Genomic DNA, 17,490 nt, shown 5'->3' with positions numbered 1-17,490 from the left:
TAAGAGTTTGATGACCTAAATTCATTATGTTATCCCCCAATGCAAAATATATTTATTGAACAACAGAAGCTCACCTTGAAAGTGTGATCCCCCTTCAAAACAGATGCAGGAAGAGCAGCAATTTTTCTGTCAAAATATGGACAATGTGCTCGCATCCAGTCAACAAAGACCCCTTTGCAGTAGCCAGTTGATGGACATGAACCAGCATATCGCAGCTTATCATCAAACTTAGAAAATCCCTCTTGAATTGGCATCTCCATTGATTTTACAGCTGACAGATACATCAATTCACGTTGTGAATGATCAATATGACGCATTTCTGAGAGCATTGCAGAGAATGGCTCTGGCCCAAAACGTGTTGCAAAGCATGCCCGCATTACAGACATTAAGGATTTGTCAATTGCAGCTCTGCTTGTCAAAAAGGCTGGAAAGGATTCCTTTAAGCCACGAGACAGCTGTTCTAAGATTTTGGGATCAGTTGCTTGGAATGACTTCTTGCAGTCTTCACAGCGAAGCCGATTTGTTAATAGGAAATAATCTCTGTGAAGACCCCGAACTCGGCGAGCAATTGGCTTAGTATTGTAGCCATGCCGAACAAGTTTGCCTGAACAAAGAGCAGTTGGACACAAAATTTGAGTAGGCTCTCCTGGAAGTCTATTTTTAAGACCTAGAATCCAAACAAAGACATCCAGGTGATATAATTCTCTAGGATTCAAATTTCCTTCCTGATTAGACATGGCCAAAGCAAAGACTGGATCTCGAGGACGGTGCCAGAAAGTCCCATCAGAATATATTTTAGGCTTATTAATTGTCTCAATCTCAGCTTTCAAGTTTGCAAGTACTGTCTTCAAGAACTGAATTGATATATTTCCAGAATCTCCTGAAAGAGATGAATCAGAAGCATTTTCTTTAGACGTAGTATTCCCAGATATGTTATCCCCAGAAGAGGAATCATCAGAATCATCATCCTCAATGTCATTCTCATTTTCTAGATCAAGTATGCTCTCCACAATAGGAGTAGTACCAGTCACAAGATCAGGAATAGATGCAAACTCTGCATGAAGGGTGGAGAGACTCTCAGCAGATATGAAGCTGTTCAAAGGAGCTGCTGGAGATGCAGTGGCCATAAGATCTATGCTAACTGGAGATATTTGAGAGGTGCCAGAAGGTAACCCAGATGTAGCAGCTGATGAAGAACCAGAACTAGCCACCTTAGAAAAGAAAGGGTGAATTTGGCGTGGTTGTGAATTCGTCTTGGGTTGGTTGACCATGATTGGGCCTGATAATGTTGTAACTGCAGATAGAGATTCTGGGTAGAGAGAGGAAGGGGTTGATCTCAAATTTCTTCACTTGAGAAGTTAGTGGGTGCACCAAGACGACGACGTTGTTGTGCTCCATCCTCAGTCTCTGCAGATTCGTCTGGTATTTTCCGCTTCCGCCCTGAACCTACTCGGAATCCACCATGGCTACTTGACATTGAAGTATTTGTGTTTTGAGGCAAGTTTTGGGTTGTAGATGGTCTGTAGATGGGAATGAGATCGTGGTTCAAGACAAAGAGTACTTGCATAAACACCACACAATAAACACAAGGCCATTCTGTATACTCAAAAGTGGAGAATTATTATTTGTTGAATACATACAGTACAGGAATCGAACGTAAAAGTAGACAGACGATCGGATTCGCGTACAACTGGTAAAAGGGTAGGTAAATGGCTCGTTGAAATAGGCATACAACTAGCTAAATTGTTTGTGATGGCGATGGTAGACAACGAAGTCGACGGGGATGCACTTGTGCATCCCCGTCGACCATCGATTATGCATGTACATGCAGGCAGCTACATTGTCGGCGATGGGAGTGTGATCGAAGGGTGAACGAAGTTGCCGGGGATGCACCTGTGCGTCGATCATGCATGCGCACACGGTTTGATGGGTGGAAACGTACTTGGCGATGGGAATGTGATCGAGGGGCGAGGATTGTGCATCCCCGTTGACCAATGATTGTGCGTGTGCATGCAGGCGGCTACATTGTCGGTGATGGGAGTGTGATCATAGGGGGGTGAACAAAGTTGACGGGGATGCATGGGTGTACACACAGTTTGATGGCGGCAATGTAGTTGGCGATGGTAATGTGATTGAATGGCGAGGATGACGGTAGTATCTGCAGCGTTTGCGATGGGGATGGAGTCGAATGGTTTTGGTGGTGGGCATGTGTGCATCGGATGCGAGGCACACATGCCAAGCGACGGGCGCACGTCGACCGGCGTGTTAGGCGGTGGCAAACAGGTAAGGGTGGCGTGGTTGGTGCATCAAACGGACCAGAGTGGGTGCCGTTACAAAGCCTGTAGAAATAAAAACAGATGTTAGAAGAGATGGATGTGAGGAAAGCAGATTTGCTTTCCTCGCGTAGGCTACGCACCTGAAATGACCCCGCAGAGCCTTATTATCGCTCCGCTTGTGCTCGCATGCCCGCCCAACCAATGTTGAACCTCTTCTTCATGTCTCAACATGTTGAGATGTTGACGGATCGTGTTGATGCGACGAAATCTTGGCGGCGGTCGTCTCGCGCCTGGCGAGGTCGGAAGTCGAGCTTGTGAGATGGGTATGTGTAGGGAACATGAAAAGCAAGCAAAACACGGGCGATATCCAGATACCGCCCGTGTTTTGAGAGAGCGTTGGAGAGCAAACGTTGCTCTCCAATGCTCTCAACGTCGATTATGTGTGACGTTACATGTGACGGATACCTTATAGGGTACATCCGCATTTGTACATAATTATGTCCTATATATGTACATAAGCCACCTCCAGACACCGCACATGAGCCAAAGGTGATAAGGTACACCGCCAAATGACAGGCATGTGAGAAAAACCTGAGAGTCAAACCCTGTGTGGCATGTTTTCCCACCTGTCAGGCAATAATGATCCGAGTCCACACCATGATCGAAATCCGACTAATAGCAGGGTGTGCCCAGGTCGATCTTGGCACTACCTGTCTGGGGCAGCTGGGGACCAGCTGGCAGCCCAGCCTACGTAAATTCACTATATTTTCAATATTTCTCCCTGGCCATATTTGTACTAGGTGTTCATGTTCTTATTTAGTCCATAAAATACAAGGGGCAAGGAGGAGGATGACGTTGGCCACATTTTCATAAGCAAGGATTATAAACAGGCTGCATAGTACAAAGGTATAGGGTGTATGGAAGGATGTGAGAAATGAGGCAGCTCCAATTACTACCTGTGTCTGCTCTTCCGTTCAAAAAACATTCCCCCACCTGACCACCCTTTGCGCTGTCCGCCGAATGCGCAACCACAAACAAGGCGCGTCAAAGCGGAGCCTCTGGCTCGTTGAATGAGAGGAGGGTAGCGGAGGGCGGATACCACGTTGAGACGTTGTCTGGAGAGCCAAGCTTGGGTTTGATGATGGTGATAGGTGTGCGTCTACTGCGGCTGCCGCTACGTGGCGCAATGCGAAAGTGAACCTGTCCAGGAGAGTCAGTATTAGCAAGTGGCCACTTGTCGGGGAGGAACTACAAAGGGGCAATGGGCAGGAACAAAAGCCCAGAACAGTGACAGGTGGCGACCGCGCACAGACGCACGGGTGGGTAACAAGGACAACCAACGGAACAACATGAGGAGGATTACATGGGGTGCAGACCACTTGGTAGTGGAACACAGATGAAAACAAGAAATAATGAGGGGAGCAAGCAAGCAACTGGGCGAGAGACGGTTGTGGTGGAGAGGAAGGTGAGTTTGGTTCTGGTTGAAGTTTGGAAATAACCAAACATAGGGCGGAGTTTAAACGACTTGGGGAAATTTTGGAGAGTTTCTCGCACGGGCCTTTTCATGTTGAGCTCAGGATTCTGTGTCTTTTCTACCTGTAAGAACTTGGAAGTGCTCAATGTATCATTTTATTATCTTACTATAAATAATTTGTATCTCAAGTACATCATTTCGTCGCCCGAAGAAAATTGGCGGTACAGGTCTTCCTGAGCAGAGTTGAAAACCTGTGGGTCAGGTGTCAAGCCGCTGGCTCAAACATTTACGCCCCAAGCTCCGACACACCTGCCCTCCATGCCAGGGCGACCTCCATCAGTAATCTGTCAAGCGGAGATTCATGCCAGATGCCATCAGCATTTTGAACAAATGGTGGTGTAGGGGACATCCATCTCTCTCCAACGTCACGTGCTGTTACAATAACGCTCCTTTTATATTCACGGGGACTGGAAGATGGAAGATATGCAACTCCAGAGTAGAAATTCAAAATTGGCTCCCAGGAGATTGTTATAATTGTTGTTAGAAAGCTATATACAAAGTTATAGAAGCTAGGATTTTGATCTCATGGAATGGTATGCAAAATACAAAAATATGCACAAAGTAGGTGCCACTCTCTTCTCTTTTTCAATCTTTCAGGTCCTCTATTCCTTTTAGAGCCTCTCTGAAGGTTCTTTGACCTTTTCTGGGTGAGCCTTTTGTGTTTCGCTGTATTTCCGGTGTGTCCAGGGAAATTCTGTTGATTTCGACACGACGCGCCACTAATCTAAACGCCCAAATGTATTTTTGATACGATTTGGGTGCAACACATTTTTACACATTTTTTTCTTTTTGCGTCGGTTCACAACCTATTTTGGCACAAACTCCTGGTTTCCGATTTGTATCTAATTGTTGAAGGAATGTTTTAGATGCATTTTTGTATAACTGCCGCTCAAAATAGAAATGTCACGCCTTGCACGTGACGTTGGAGAGAGATGGATGTCCCCTACCTTACCCCTTTCTATGGCGCTATGGCACTACACAGCCCTGCCACGTGCTGCCTAGCTCACCCAGGTTTTGCTGATGCAAGCGGGGAGATGCAAGGTCCAGGTCAAACAATGTGCTAGTGCTCGTGGAAAAGCAAAGCAGAATCACCCAGTTTATCATTATCCTCTCCAGAAAACACTTCAAGGTCGGACAATTATTGAAAGCCTTGCTTTATTATCCTCCCTTCCAAAACACAATATATAGGTACATATCATAATAACGAATAAATCCCGCTCAGTCAAGCTCATCCAAATCCTCATAGATCCATCGTGCCTCAAGTCTGTTCATCGTCATCAACACACGACTCAAAGAACAAGAAGAAAGAACACTCACTCATCCAAATCACGTTTGCCCTGCTTGCTGCTTCCGCCTTTGTTGTGCGTCTGCTCATAGACCTTCTGGGAGAGCGTCTGCTGGTGAGGTTGATGTACCGAGTTACCCTTGGCAGCCTCCTTTAACTGGTCCTTGCCTGGCTTTGTGATCATGCTCCGAGCAGGGCCGTGGGTAACAGCGTCGATTGCGGCTTTGAACATCCGCGCTTCCAGTCTACAAACCCCATCATCAGCAAAAGCCGTGGTCGAATAAATGGAACTAAGAGCTCACTCCTCCAAATCGCGTTTGCCCTGCTTGCTGCTTGCTGCTTCCGCCTTTGTTTCGTCTGCTCGTAGACCTTCTGGGAGAGCGTCTTCTGGTGAGGTTGTTGCACCGAGTTGCCCTTAGCAGCCTCCTTTAACTGGTCCTTGCCTGGCTTCGTGATCATGCTCCGAGCAGGGCCGTGGGTAACAGCGTCGATTGCGGCTTTGAACATCCGCGCTTCCAGTCTACAAACCCATCATCAGCAAAAGCCCGTGCTCGAATAAATGGAACTGAGAACTCACTCCTCCAAATCGCGTTTGCCCTGCTTGCTGCTGCTGCTGCTTCCGCCTTTGTTGTGCGTCTGCTCATAGACCTTCTGGGAGAGCGTCTGCTGGTGAGGTTGATGTACCGAGTTGCCCTTAGCAGCCTCCTTTAACTGGTCCTTGCCTGGCTTCGTGATCATGCTCCGAGCAGGGCCGTGGGTAACAGCGTCGATTGCGGCTTTGAACATCCGCGCTTCCAGTCTACAAACCCCATCATCAGCAAAAGCCGTGGTCGAATAAATGGAACGAGAGCTCACTCCTCCAAATCGCGTTTGCCCTGCTTGCTGCTTCCGCCTTTGTTCGTCTGCTCGTAAACCTTCTGGGAGAGCGTCTTCTGGTGAGGTTGTTGCACCGAGTTGCCCTTAGCAGCCTCCTTTAACTGGTCCTTGCCTGGCTTCGTGATCATGCTCCGAGCAGGGCCGTGGGTAACAGCGTCGATTGCGGCTTTGAACATCCGCGCTTCGAGTCTACAAACCTATCATTAGCAAGTCGCCTCGAATAAACGAACTGAGAACTCACTCCTCCAAATCGCGTTTGCCCTGCTTGCTGCTGCCGCTGCTGCTTCCGCCTTTGTTGTGCGTCTGCTCATAGACCTTCTGGGAGAGTGTCTGCTGGTGAGGTTGATGTACCGAGTGACCCTTAGCAGCCTCCTTCAATTGGTCCTTGCCTGGCTTCGTGATCATGCTCCGAGCGGGGCCGTGGGTGGCTAGATCGACTACAGCTTTGAACATCCGCGATTCCAAGACGTCACTGCGAATCAAGTTAGCTGAGATTCGATAATAAGTAGTAAGGGTGGAACTTACTCGTCAAAGTAGCGTGCTTCCAACTCCAGCTCGAGGTCGCGTTTGCCCTGCTTACTGCCGCTGCTGCTGCCCTTATTGTGTGTCTGCTCATAGACCTTCTGGGAGAGCGTCTGCTGGTGGGGTTGTCGTACCGAGTTTCCCTTGGCAGCCTCCTTCACCTGGTCTTTGATAGGCTTGGTGATGACGCTCCGAGCGGGGCCGTGGGCGGCTAGGTCGATCATAGCTTTGATCATTCGTGCTTCCAGTGCATCGTTGCTTTCGGTGGAGCGGGATTGAAGGTATGAGCCGCTATTTTTATTTATGGTTAGAAAAGAGGGGAAGAAAGAGGAGGAAGGGGAAGGAAGACGTACTGGATTGGGCCAGCGATGGCTGGGACGGCGAGGATGGCGGCGGCGGCGACGGCGGCGGTGGTGGTGGTGAGTTGGACCATGTTGTGTGTTTAGATGATGAGGGTGTGTGGATAGAGGTCGTTCGTGGATGAAAGTCGTGGAAGATAGAGTAGGTCGTAGGTGAATGTAGTGTAGTAGAAGATAAGAACCTCTCGAGTGGCCTGCACTGAGTAAGGTGGTTGGGTGGATGAGTGCACAGCGCTAAAGAACGTCCATCGTATTCGAGTGGTTTTTATAGCTTTTTGGAGGGTGTATTATCCAAGCGACGTGCGTAAGCCTTCGGAAGCTATGTTGCCAGTGAGTATTTTGGTCACATTATTGACCAGGATACGCGGCTACGGCACGTATAGAAGAATGATCCTATCACGACGTGCGTATGGTGGTGCAGGTGACACAGATGCTTGGAAATGCTTGGGTAGCGATATGCATCGGCTATACGTCGCTGAAACTCAGAAACACCCTGAATGCTTGAGAAGGCGTCATCGTTGCTTTGACAGCGCATCGGTCCTTGGAAGGATATCCTAGGGACAAAGCTGACAAGGATGTTGCCTCTAAATTCCCCCAAATTCGCTCGCCAGCGGAGGTTATAGAACGAAAGAGGGTATAACTTGGGGTCCGATCTTGCGCTGGAGGGGCGGAGCCGTAGTCCGCGATGCCGGGTCCGCTGCTCTGGAGTCTGAGCTGCGGGTCTCACGCTATTTAGAGCGATGATGATCGTCAGTTATACTTACTCATTAGAATCAGAATCCAGATAGATTGATGTGAGGGGTGATGAATGAATTTCAAATCGTGGTTGGCAACTAAGGACCAGCGTCCTGGCTGGCAGGCAGGACCTCCCAGCCTCAGGTATGGCCGACGGGATTACTTTGTATTGACGCCGGTCGGCTTAATCTCCAAGCTCGAAGTGGCAAGATGATAGCTTGAGTTGAAGTTGTAAGGAAATTACGCAGTCAAATTTGGGTCGCAAGGAGAAGTAGACACGGAACGAAGTCAGATCGTTGGAGCAAGGAAGATGACGATCGAGGGTATTTCCATGTGGTGCTGGATACCTGAAACGAAGGGAACCATTTCGCAGCATGATGGTGGAGACAAGTCCGAGGGTCGTGCTTAGAAGTCTCGGCCGCCATTTCAGGGCGATGACTCAGAGGTGCGGTGTGTAATGCATCGAGCAACATTTTTCCTATACGTGCTCAGCGCTCAGCATTGAGCGTAGCAGCAGAACGGAGTAGTTTCCCAAGTAATGTAAGTGATAGTGAGGTAAAGAGGTTGAAGTTGACGTCCCGTGAGAAGTTTGAACGTTGAATCTTTGTTGACTTCCAACGACGACCAACGGGCTTGCAAGCGCCCAAGTCGAGCGACGCGACGATGAGCAGCTCGCCAGCTCATCGTGCCACTCAGTCAATCAGCTCCAATAACCTCCAAGCACCAGCACCGTCGTCGAGCTTGAATGGCCGACAGCAACGAAGGATGACTTCGCCTGCTGATTCCCTTTCTATTGTAAGTCTTGGAGAACATCAGATCGCGACTGTCCCACTGATTCATCATCCTTCTTTTAGCCTCCGAGGGGACGGTCACCATCACCACGTCCACCCTCGCCACTCCGAAACGCGTTCTTTCCAGACAGTTCAACAGGCGTCGATCCAGACTCCATATCCGACGATGGTTCAGACGACAACGACGACCAAGGGATATGGCAGCAACGTTCACCATCACCCTCATCATCCGTCTCCCATCTCGCAGCCAGCTTCGTCCAAAGGATGGGCACATTCGTAGGGGGCATTGCACCGCGATCACCTATGCTAAGCGACGCAGAGCTAGAAGCTGAAGCGGAGAGGGAACGCGACCGTAGTCGCAGAGAAGCAGAAGCTATACTCACACGGGAGGCTCAGCAGAGGAGGCTCGTTGAAGATCGTGTGCTGTCCATGATGGAGAACACAAAGTCGCTCCCTCCACCGCCCTCCAGATCTCAGACTATGCCTAACCCGCCATCTCCGTCTAATTCGCAGAAAGAGTCGGGTAGTAGTTGGTGGTCTGCTGCGAAGAATAGGCTTACGCCTACGAAAGACCCTCCAACGCCAGCTCAGCAAATTATATTGGACGCAAAGGCGAGGGATAAGGATAACAAGAAGAACGCCAAAGGCAAGGAGAAAGAGTGGCCTGCAAACGCCGAAGGCAAATTCAACGATCCAGCATTCGTAAACCTCAACATTCCAACAACACCCGTTCGACGCGTCCCCGTACCTTCTTCCTCCCCGTCTTCGCCTACCCCTTCTCGTCCGAGTCTCTCGAATATGCCACCTAATTTGACACCTTCTCCCATGCGTACAACCGATACGTTGTCTTCCTCCCCTTCTCGCGAGGCTCCACCTTTGTACGCGCAGTTCACATCTCAAGGAACGCTAGACGTACCAGGCACACTCCTCACGATAGCCAAACGCTTCGAGAAGCTTGAGAAATGGACCGTCGGACACGTTAGGGCTTTGGAAGATCGGATGAACGATGTTGAGAGGTGGTTAGTCGACAAGGAAGCGGAGAAGGAAAAGGAAAAAGAGAAGGAGAAGGAGAAGGAATCCGATTCCGAGTCGCTAAGACATGCGGGTTCAACAGACAATGTGAAGGAAGAAATCCATGACCTTCGAGACGAAGTTGTCGAGCTCCAAGGCCGATTGGGCGAACTAGGTCGGGAGATGGCGAAAATTGCGACGGCCCCCAATAATCTTTCTGCGGGACCTAGAACGCAGTCTGCCGCTGTATCTGTAGCACCACAAACCACTTCCTCCATCGTCACGCACTCTCAAGCAGCTTCTTCCATTGCCACACACTTCACAGGGTCTTCGTCAGCACCCAGCACGCCCATCCACCACCCCAGGTTATCGAGTACCACTGCCAGAGAATCGACGAGTCCGCCGATGACTTCGAAGAGGAGAGAGTCGGGCACGAGGTTACCGTACCCTGCGGGCGATTATTCTTCTCCGCCAGATACGTTCTCCCCCAGTAATTCTCCCCCTTCGTCGATTAGTTCCGCTATGAGGCCGTTGTCTACGGCCATTTCGGGGTTACCCCTCCATTCATCCTCAGGACTGGGTACACTACCGGGTGCTTCGTATTCTACCACCTCTCTTTCCTCGTTGGCTTCGGGTACGGGTAGGCCGTTGTCCCCGCCTGCTCAACCCAAGTTCGCTCCTGCCTCTGCTCCTGCCAATCGAACGGCCAGCCCAACACCCGCACCTGCAAAAGGACGAGGAGCACAGCAAGGTTTGCCGCCACCCCCGAAATCGGCTGCTGGGAAAAGACAAACGAGTGTAAGCCCTACGCCGAGGAAACGGTACACCGTTGCGCTTGGAGGGCCGATAACTGCGCCGCCTGATGAGGATGAGTTTTCTTCGAACGCTGCTTCTTTGTTTTTTGCCACCGCCGCCAATACCAATGCTAATGCTAATGCGAATGCGAATATCAATACCCATACGGATTCACCTGCTACTGCTCTTTTATTGAAAAGGGTAGGCACACCACGATCCTACTCCCGTGTGATTGGGGGGTCTTTTTCCGTTTCTCCCGTAGGGGACGATGATGAAGACAAGAGGAAGGAAGACGAAGGAGCAGGCGAGTTCGGAGAAGGTGAAGAAACCATCGGCAAGTCCTCTGGGATCAAGCTCAAGATTGCGAATGGGAGTCTGTCTTCCACCGCGTCAAACTCGATATCTCCTGGTGGACCTGGAGGTGGCGATTACAAGTCCACAGCCACGACCTCACCATCACCGTCCACTCGTCGGATCAGGGCGCAGAGCGCGTATGGGTACGCCAGCCTCCTCCCTCCTCAGACTCAAACGCCTACCATGGGGACTACTGCGCCGTTAAAGCCGAAGTTGAGGTCCCGCTCTTCTGAGCGGCTTTCCTCTGGTACCAGCTCCATTGGGACGGGAGACGGAATGATAAGCGGTGGTCTTGGAGGAGGGGGGACCAAGTTCGTGGACCCTTTGTTGTTGAGGAGGCACCAGCAAAGTCAAGAGGGACTACAGGTGAAGATGCCGATGCCGAAACCGGTGGGGAAGGTTCCGATTGGACAGTTGGTTGCGTTTTTTGATGGGGAGAAGGGGGGGAGGACGTAGGGTTGGCCTGTTGGAACGGTTTCTTTTTTTTTGAAGCGGGATGGATGGACGAACATAAGGTGGGATGATGGACGAACATAAGGTGGGATGATGGAAGGAAGGAAGGCGGCAAGGGGAGAGACTAATGAATATGGATCTGGAATGACTGATACGCTACGTACCTTTGACTTGCTTTACTTATACCCTCCCAATGACATGACAGTACTGACACTTGTTTTTTATGCAACCCCAGTTTTTTTTGGCTTGAATGCTTTTTTGGTATATGTTGTCTATTGACCAATGATATGTGCATGATCTCAAGGTTAAGTTGGCAATACACACTTCAAGATTCAAACAAAAAAAAAGATTCAGGCTGTCCCCCTCGGATTTGGAGGTTAAACATACTGGTACCATGCACTACTTTCTCTGACTTGCTTTACTTATACTGCATGATTACAACTGGGTCTTCATGTCACACATCACATCGGGTTTTGAAGTCTTTTTCTCGTAGTCTGAAACAGTGGTGTCACGGCCGTCTTGACCTCGGCCAAAAAGGTCAGGCCGAAATGTGGGTCAGGCCAATTTGACCGGTCATGTCCGTGGTCAATGGGGTCAAGCGTCACGTGCATGCCAAATCAGGTCTGCCCGCGACACCATTTAGACAGTTGACAGGTGCCAGTCGTACTTGACTTTGCGACCCGAAGGTTAAGAAATCAACGTATGTAAGTACGTCAAAATGTATGTGTAAGCACGTAGAACAGGATGAGTGGTCTCGTCACCCCGCTACATTGAGCTTTTTGAATTATTCACCCTAAGTATGTGCCTTTTGAAGTCATACAGTTACTTATATAATATATATATCACCTTACTCTAGATCTGGTGTAGAATGCGAAGACCTGGAGCAAATACAACTGCATTATTGCAAGGATGTTTTCTGTGAATATTCTATTCTTTGTCTTAATTACTCAATGAGACAATGAGGTACCTTTTGAGTGGGCAGCCGTTCTAGGGTAAAAACTTATATTGGTATTGCAAAAAGACGAGGATATCGAGTTGGATCCATCGCAATATCAATTCACACTTCTCACTTGTAATTTATGTTTTTTGAAATTTGTCAAGAGAAAACACCCATCTTCCAGTCACTCCCCACCCTCTCTGGCCTTGGACATCCACACGTCTATCCTCGATGGGATATGGGCATGCTGGGATATCGCAACTGGGATGTTCATGACTGTAGAACCGGCTGTCGGAAGGTGTTTTGCCGTTTCTCACGACCCTTTTTGGACCGGTCAGGCCGATTTTTGACCACTTTATGGCCATTTTGGCTGACCACCGGCCTGACCGGTCATGACCCGGGTCATTGACACCACTGGTCTGAAATACTCATTTTTTCTGATGCTGAGAAGACTGTGACACGTGGAGTGTGGAAAGTAGATGTGTGAACACCTAAACAACATACACATACACACTAAAGTCTAACACTTATCACCACTGGCACATGCTCAGTACTTTGAGTTTGGGTTGGTATGGTAAACCAAATTACCACACTTGTTTTGTTAGAACTTAAAGTAGAAGATCAGTAACTGTCTTGTATATTTTGTAACACTTGCAACACTGGATGCAAGCCACATTAACTTGAACCAAATTATTGTCAAGAAATTGTACAAAAATTCCAAACAATTTTACAGTAACAATGCCTTAAAAATTGTAAAATTATTGTGATTTTTCTTTATATAATACTAGTGGTTGTCACAGAATAGTTACAATAATTTTACAATTTTTTAGAATTGTCACTGTGAAGTTATTTGAAATTTCTTTAAAAATTTCTTACAATAATTTGGTCCAAGTTAAGGTGGCATGCATTCAGTGTTGTCCTAGTCTAGTAAGGGCACAATGAAGTCACGGTGACATCACTCCCCTTGTCCTGGAAAAAAAGGATATTGCCAAAGAAGCTAGTTTGGAAGGTTTGGGATGGGCTGTGAGGCTGACAAATGAAGTGCATGTCACTGAGTCAAGGCTGGTAAACCAGTCTCCTTGCCGATCAACAACACCAAGTAGCCGAAGGGTTGGATCACTCCACACATCTGTCAATCGAGATCTGAACAAAAATCTGAGGTGGTGTAATGCTGCTGTTGGAGGAAAGAACTAGGGCCAGTTGTGTAGTCTGACAGGATTCAGGGGGGTCCCCCCATAAGAATGTCTGCTGGCAATACCCTGACCTAGGGGTGGCATCAGAGCTAGATGCAGTGATAGGTGATGAAGCAGATTGAGAGTCCTACAATTGTAAGGGGCCACAGACCCCCCTGAAAGCCCTGATTAGTGTTACAAACGGAAAGTCACAAAAGCAGTGCATGACAACAGGACAGTTACATAATTAGGTAGCTCATACCCATGGAAGCCTGGGCCTACATATTATCGTCATGTAACATGGTCCTTAGGTTACATCCAAATAACCATTGACATACACACACAAGACCATTGGTAACAAATGATATTGTTTTAACATGCAGGCACAAGTATAGAATTCAAAACTTAAATAGCTTTCAAAGGGAAATGGCTTTTACTGGGACTATCTCTGTGTTCTGGAGTTGATTTCTAACTTTATACATTGAAATGACAAAGAACTGTGCTTTTGTAACTCCCTTGAGCTTTAATTATGACTCTCACTCAATCCAAACTAGTCTTAAAGCACACTCACTTGGATTCCTTGGAAGTAGTAGAGAGCTCTCTTACTGACTGACAAGACAACCTTACAAAAGCTAGTGATCCCCACTGAACATGCTGGTTCTGGGCACACTTTACTTATGTCTGCAAAAAATAGTCCTTTAATTGATTACAAACTTATCGACTACCTCAGATGCTACTGGGACACTTCAGTCACCCATTTTTGGGTACCTATGAGGTTATCCAATTCTTTGAATTAGGGAACCTTAGTGGTACCCCATTCCAGAGTGGTATGACCCTCATACCAATTCCATCATACCATGGTATGGATGCCACATACCATTCCACCTCATACCATACCATACCATACCATACCATACCATTCCATACCATTCCATACCATACCATACCATACCATTCCATTCCATACCATACCATACCATACCATTCCATACCATACCATACCATTCCATCATTCCATAGCTGTCACAGGGTGTCTGGGGTCCTTTTTACAAAATATGAAAATTATTTCTCCAGGCTGCAATACTGATCCATTGGGCTCCATTTTTTGTGGATTGGTTCTTCACATTTCTTCTGACATTTTAAGCTACCAGTGGAGGCTATAGGATGAACTTGATCCTTTGAAAATTAGCTTGATTGGGCTTTATCCCAGGGTTTGCCCATTTTCACTGTGGATAATCTATCACAAGCCACTTAAAAGTGTATATCTTGCCAGGCCATTTATATTCATGACAAATAAATCAATGTTGTATCCATCACAATGGCATGGGCTCTGAAGGAAAACAAGAATTTTGCAAGACTTTATTTATTGCAAAGGCATGAACTTTAGCCAAATTACTACCCAAGACAAGGATGCCTTCTTCAGATAGAATATGTTCAAAATTTGCCATTTATGAAAAAGTATGGGGTCATTCCATAGAAATGGGATCATCAAAAAACTTGGATTTGGAATCTCCTCATATCTGCCACTCAGCAGAGCTGGGATTGTGGGGAATTTGGATTTGAAAATTTGAACACAAGCAGGCCAAGACTTCTAATTACAAGCTTCAAGGTATCATTATCAAATATAGCTATTCTAATTTAAATAGAAATTCTGTCTTTCATACAATATCAGGGATGGTGAAGAGGTCCATAACATTGACAGCAATATGAACAAATGCTATGGACATTCACCTATGAGGGAGCAACTTGGGAGATGCTCTTGGAACAGATTGCCAATTCCTTATCCCACATATCTTCAGAATCATACAATAGAGATGGAATCATACCATGGGAATGGGATCATACCATGAGAATGGAATCATACTATGGAGATGGAATCATACCAAGAACATGGAATCATTCCATTGGGATCATACCATGAAGATGGAATCATACCAAGAACATGGAATCATTCCATTGGGATCATACCATGAAGATGGAATCATACCAAGAACATGGAATCATTCCATTGGGATCATACCATGAAGATGGAATCATACCAAGAACATGGAATCATTCCATTGGTATCATACCATGAAGATGGAATCATACCAAGAACATGGAATCATTCCATTGGTATCATACCATGGAGATGGAATCATACCAAGAACATGGAATCATTCCATTGGTATCATACCATGGAGATGGAATCATACCATGGGAATGGAATCATTCCATTGGGATCATACCATGGAGATGGGATCATACCAAGTACATGGAATCATACCATACCATACAGAGATTTGCTTACAACATCCATATGTTAAAACATGTCTATTCAAAATAACAACCACATGAAATTTACATGTAAGCCAAATATGGTAATATAGCCAAGAATAGCCAGGAAATAGCCAGAAAATCAGAAAAAAATGGCAGGGTGGTGCTCACTGTTGGTGATGACATTGAGGTTGTTTTCAGGGTCCAGGGCGTATTTCCAAATATGGTAATATATCCAAAAATAGCCAGAAAATAGCGAAAAAATTGGAAAAAAACATATGAATGGTATACAGAACATCAGGCACTGCCTTCAGGGTCCATCCCAAAAGGGAAATATCACCTGGTTTGACTAAAAAGTGAAGAAAACCAAGACAAGAATGATTTGACCTATCAGGGTCCATGTAATGGGTTGTTGGGATGATGGTCACATGACCAATTACCAAAAATGGTCAAAAACGAAAGTTGTAGCCCTACACTGTAGCTTCCCAAATTTGTTTGAATTATGTTCTGAAGTGCTCTTGTTGTGGAGATATGAGGTAAAGGAATTTCAAAAGTGTCACGTTTTTTTTTGTTTTTTGTGTTTTTCTCCATGAAAACAAAACCAAATAACATGATTTTAGTATATTTAGAAAGCTAAAAGAAAGGGCTACAATTATTGTATCGTGGGAAAATCGACCAAAAAAGGAAGGTGCATGCCATCAGATATAGACTACAAAAAGGTCAGACTTAGACTACACAGTTTACTGATACACTATAAAAGACTACAAAAGTCAAACTTAGACTACAAAGCTTGCTGATAGACTATAAAAGTCAGACTTAGACCACAAAAGCTAGGGTTAGGGTCAAAAGGTTATCTTGGCTACAAAGTTTGTACTGTGCGCTTTTTCATTAGACTAGTTTGTATTGTCTGCTTTTTGTCATTACAAAAGTTTGTAGTGTGTGCTTTTTCATTAGAAAAGTTTGTATTGTCTACTATTTGAGACTACAAAAGATTGTAGTGTGTGCTTTTTCATTAGAAAAGTTTGTAGTGTCCGCTTTTTGAGACTACAAAAGTTTGTAGTGTGCGCTTTTTCACTAGAAAAGTTTGTAGTGTCCGCTTTTTGAGACTACAAAAGTTTGTAGTGTCTGCTTTTTCATTAGAAAAAGTTTGTAGTGTCCGCTTTTTGAGACTACAAAAGTTTGTAGTGTGCGCTTTTTCACTAGAAAAGTTTGTAGTGTCCGCTTTTTGAGACTACAAAAGTTTGTAGTGTGTGCTTTTTCATTAGCAAAGTTTGCAGTGTCTACTTTTTCATTTAAAAAAGTTTGTTGCTGACATGTTTTTCATTAGAAAAAGTTTGTAGTGTCCGCTTTTTGAGACTACAAAAGTTTGTAGTGTGCGCTTTTTCACTAGAAAAGTTTGTAGTGTCCGCTTTTTGAGACTACAAAAGTTTGTAGTGTGTGCTTTTTCATTAGCAAAGTTTGCAGTGTCTACTTTTTCATTTAAAAAAGTTTGTTGCTGACATGTAGTGTCCTTGGCCCTATCTATGTAATGGGGATGAGGTTGAAGGATTGCCATCCTTTTGCCAGTGTTGCTGCATTAGTTTTTAACATCATGCACAAGTTGTCTTTCGCATTATGAAAGGCCATTCTGAGCCTTTCATATGGATATCTACTGTCCTATCTCAAATTAAAAAAGTTTGTTGCTTACATGTAGTGTATGGTGTCCTTGGCCGTATCTATGTTATGGGCATGAGGTTGAAGGACTGCCATCCTTTTGCCAGTGTTGCTGCATTAGTTTTTGACATCATGCACAAGTTATCTTTGGCATTATGAGAGGCCATTCTAAGCCTTTCATATTGATACCTACTGTCCTATCATAAAACCTAATTATCAGTTCATGTGGGGATATGGCTGAAGGATTGACATGACATCACCAGTTTTTAACATCATGACCATGTTACCTTTCATCCTGTCTGCTTTCACATTGATAGTTACTGGCCTGTCTGAAACATAGTCAACTTTGATACATTCATGTGGGGATATCACTGAAGGATTAACATAACATCACCAGTTTTTGACATCATGACCAAGTTGGCTTTCAATGATTGGCTGATTTACCCTTAAGTCAGGTCATGTTGTAAGTGACCATGTATGA

The 17,490-nt window shown here is 46.1% G+C and overlaps 3 protein-coding genes across 3 annotated transcripts; 1 reads left to right on the top strand and 2 right to left on the bottom strand.

The window, feature by feature from the left end:
• Positions 1-228: 228 nt before the first annotated feature.
• Positions 229-2,507, bottom strand: LACBIDRAFT_335234 (uncharacterized protein; the record flags this gene model as incomplete). Its single annotated transcript, XM_001890084.1, has 7 exons — positions 229-271; positions 385-1,279; positions 1,641-1,690; positions 1,943-2,020; positions 2,094-2,158; positions 2,317-2,339; positions 2,417-2,507. The coding sequence occupies 7 exons, from the start codon at positions 2,505-2,507 to the stop codon at positions 229-231; spliced, it is 1,245 nt and encodes a 414-aa protein (XP_001890119.1).
• Positions 2,508-4,913: 2,406 nt separating this feature from the next.
• On the bottom strand, positions 4,914-7,088 carry LACBIDRAFT_296009 (uncharacterized protein). The gene is made up of 8 exons (XM_001890083.1): positions 6,847-7,088; positions 6,497-6,784; positions 6,213-6,443; positions 5,951-6,160; positions 5,673-5,894; positions 5,398-5,424; positions 5,128-5,340; positions 4,914-5,074 (listed from the first exon to the last, which is right to left on the bottom strand). The coding sequence occupies exons 1-8, from the start codon at positions 6,924-6,926 to the stop codon at positions 5,029-5,031; spliced, it is 1,317 nt and encodes a 438-aa protein (XP_001890118.1). The 5' UTR covers positions 6,927-7,088; the 3' UTR covers positions 4,914-5,028.
• A 1,162-nt stretch (positions 7,089-8,250) lies between these two features.
• Positions 8,251-10,994, top strand: LACBIDRAFT_335230 (uncharacterized protein; the record flags this gene model as incomplete). The annotated part of the gene is made up of 2 exons (XM_001890107.1): positions 8,251-8,382; positions 8,442-10,994. The coding sequence occupies 2 exons, from the start codon at positions 8,251-8,253 to the stop codon at positions 10,992-10,994; spliced, it is 2,685 nt and encodes an 894-aa protein (XP_001890142.1).
• Between the last annotated feature and the right edge of the window lie 6,496 nt (positions 10,995-17,490).

The sequence above is a fragment of the Laccaria bicolor genome, genomic scaffold (genome assembly GCF_000143565.1).
Source record: "Laccaria bicolor S238N-H82 LACBIscaffold_79 genomic scaffold, whole genome shotgun sequence".
In the NCBI taxonomy this organism is placed as follows: Eukaryota; Fungi; Basidiomycota; class Agaricomycetes; order Agaricales; family Hydnangiaceae; genus Laccaria; species Laccaria bicolor.
This window is presented reverse-complemented; position numbering and strand designations above follow the sequence as displayed.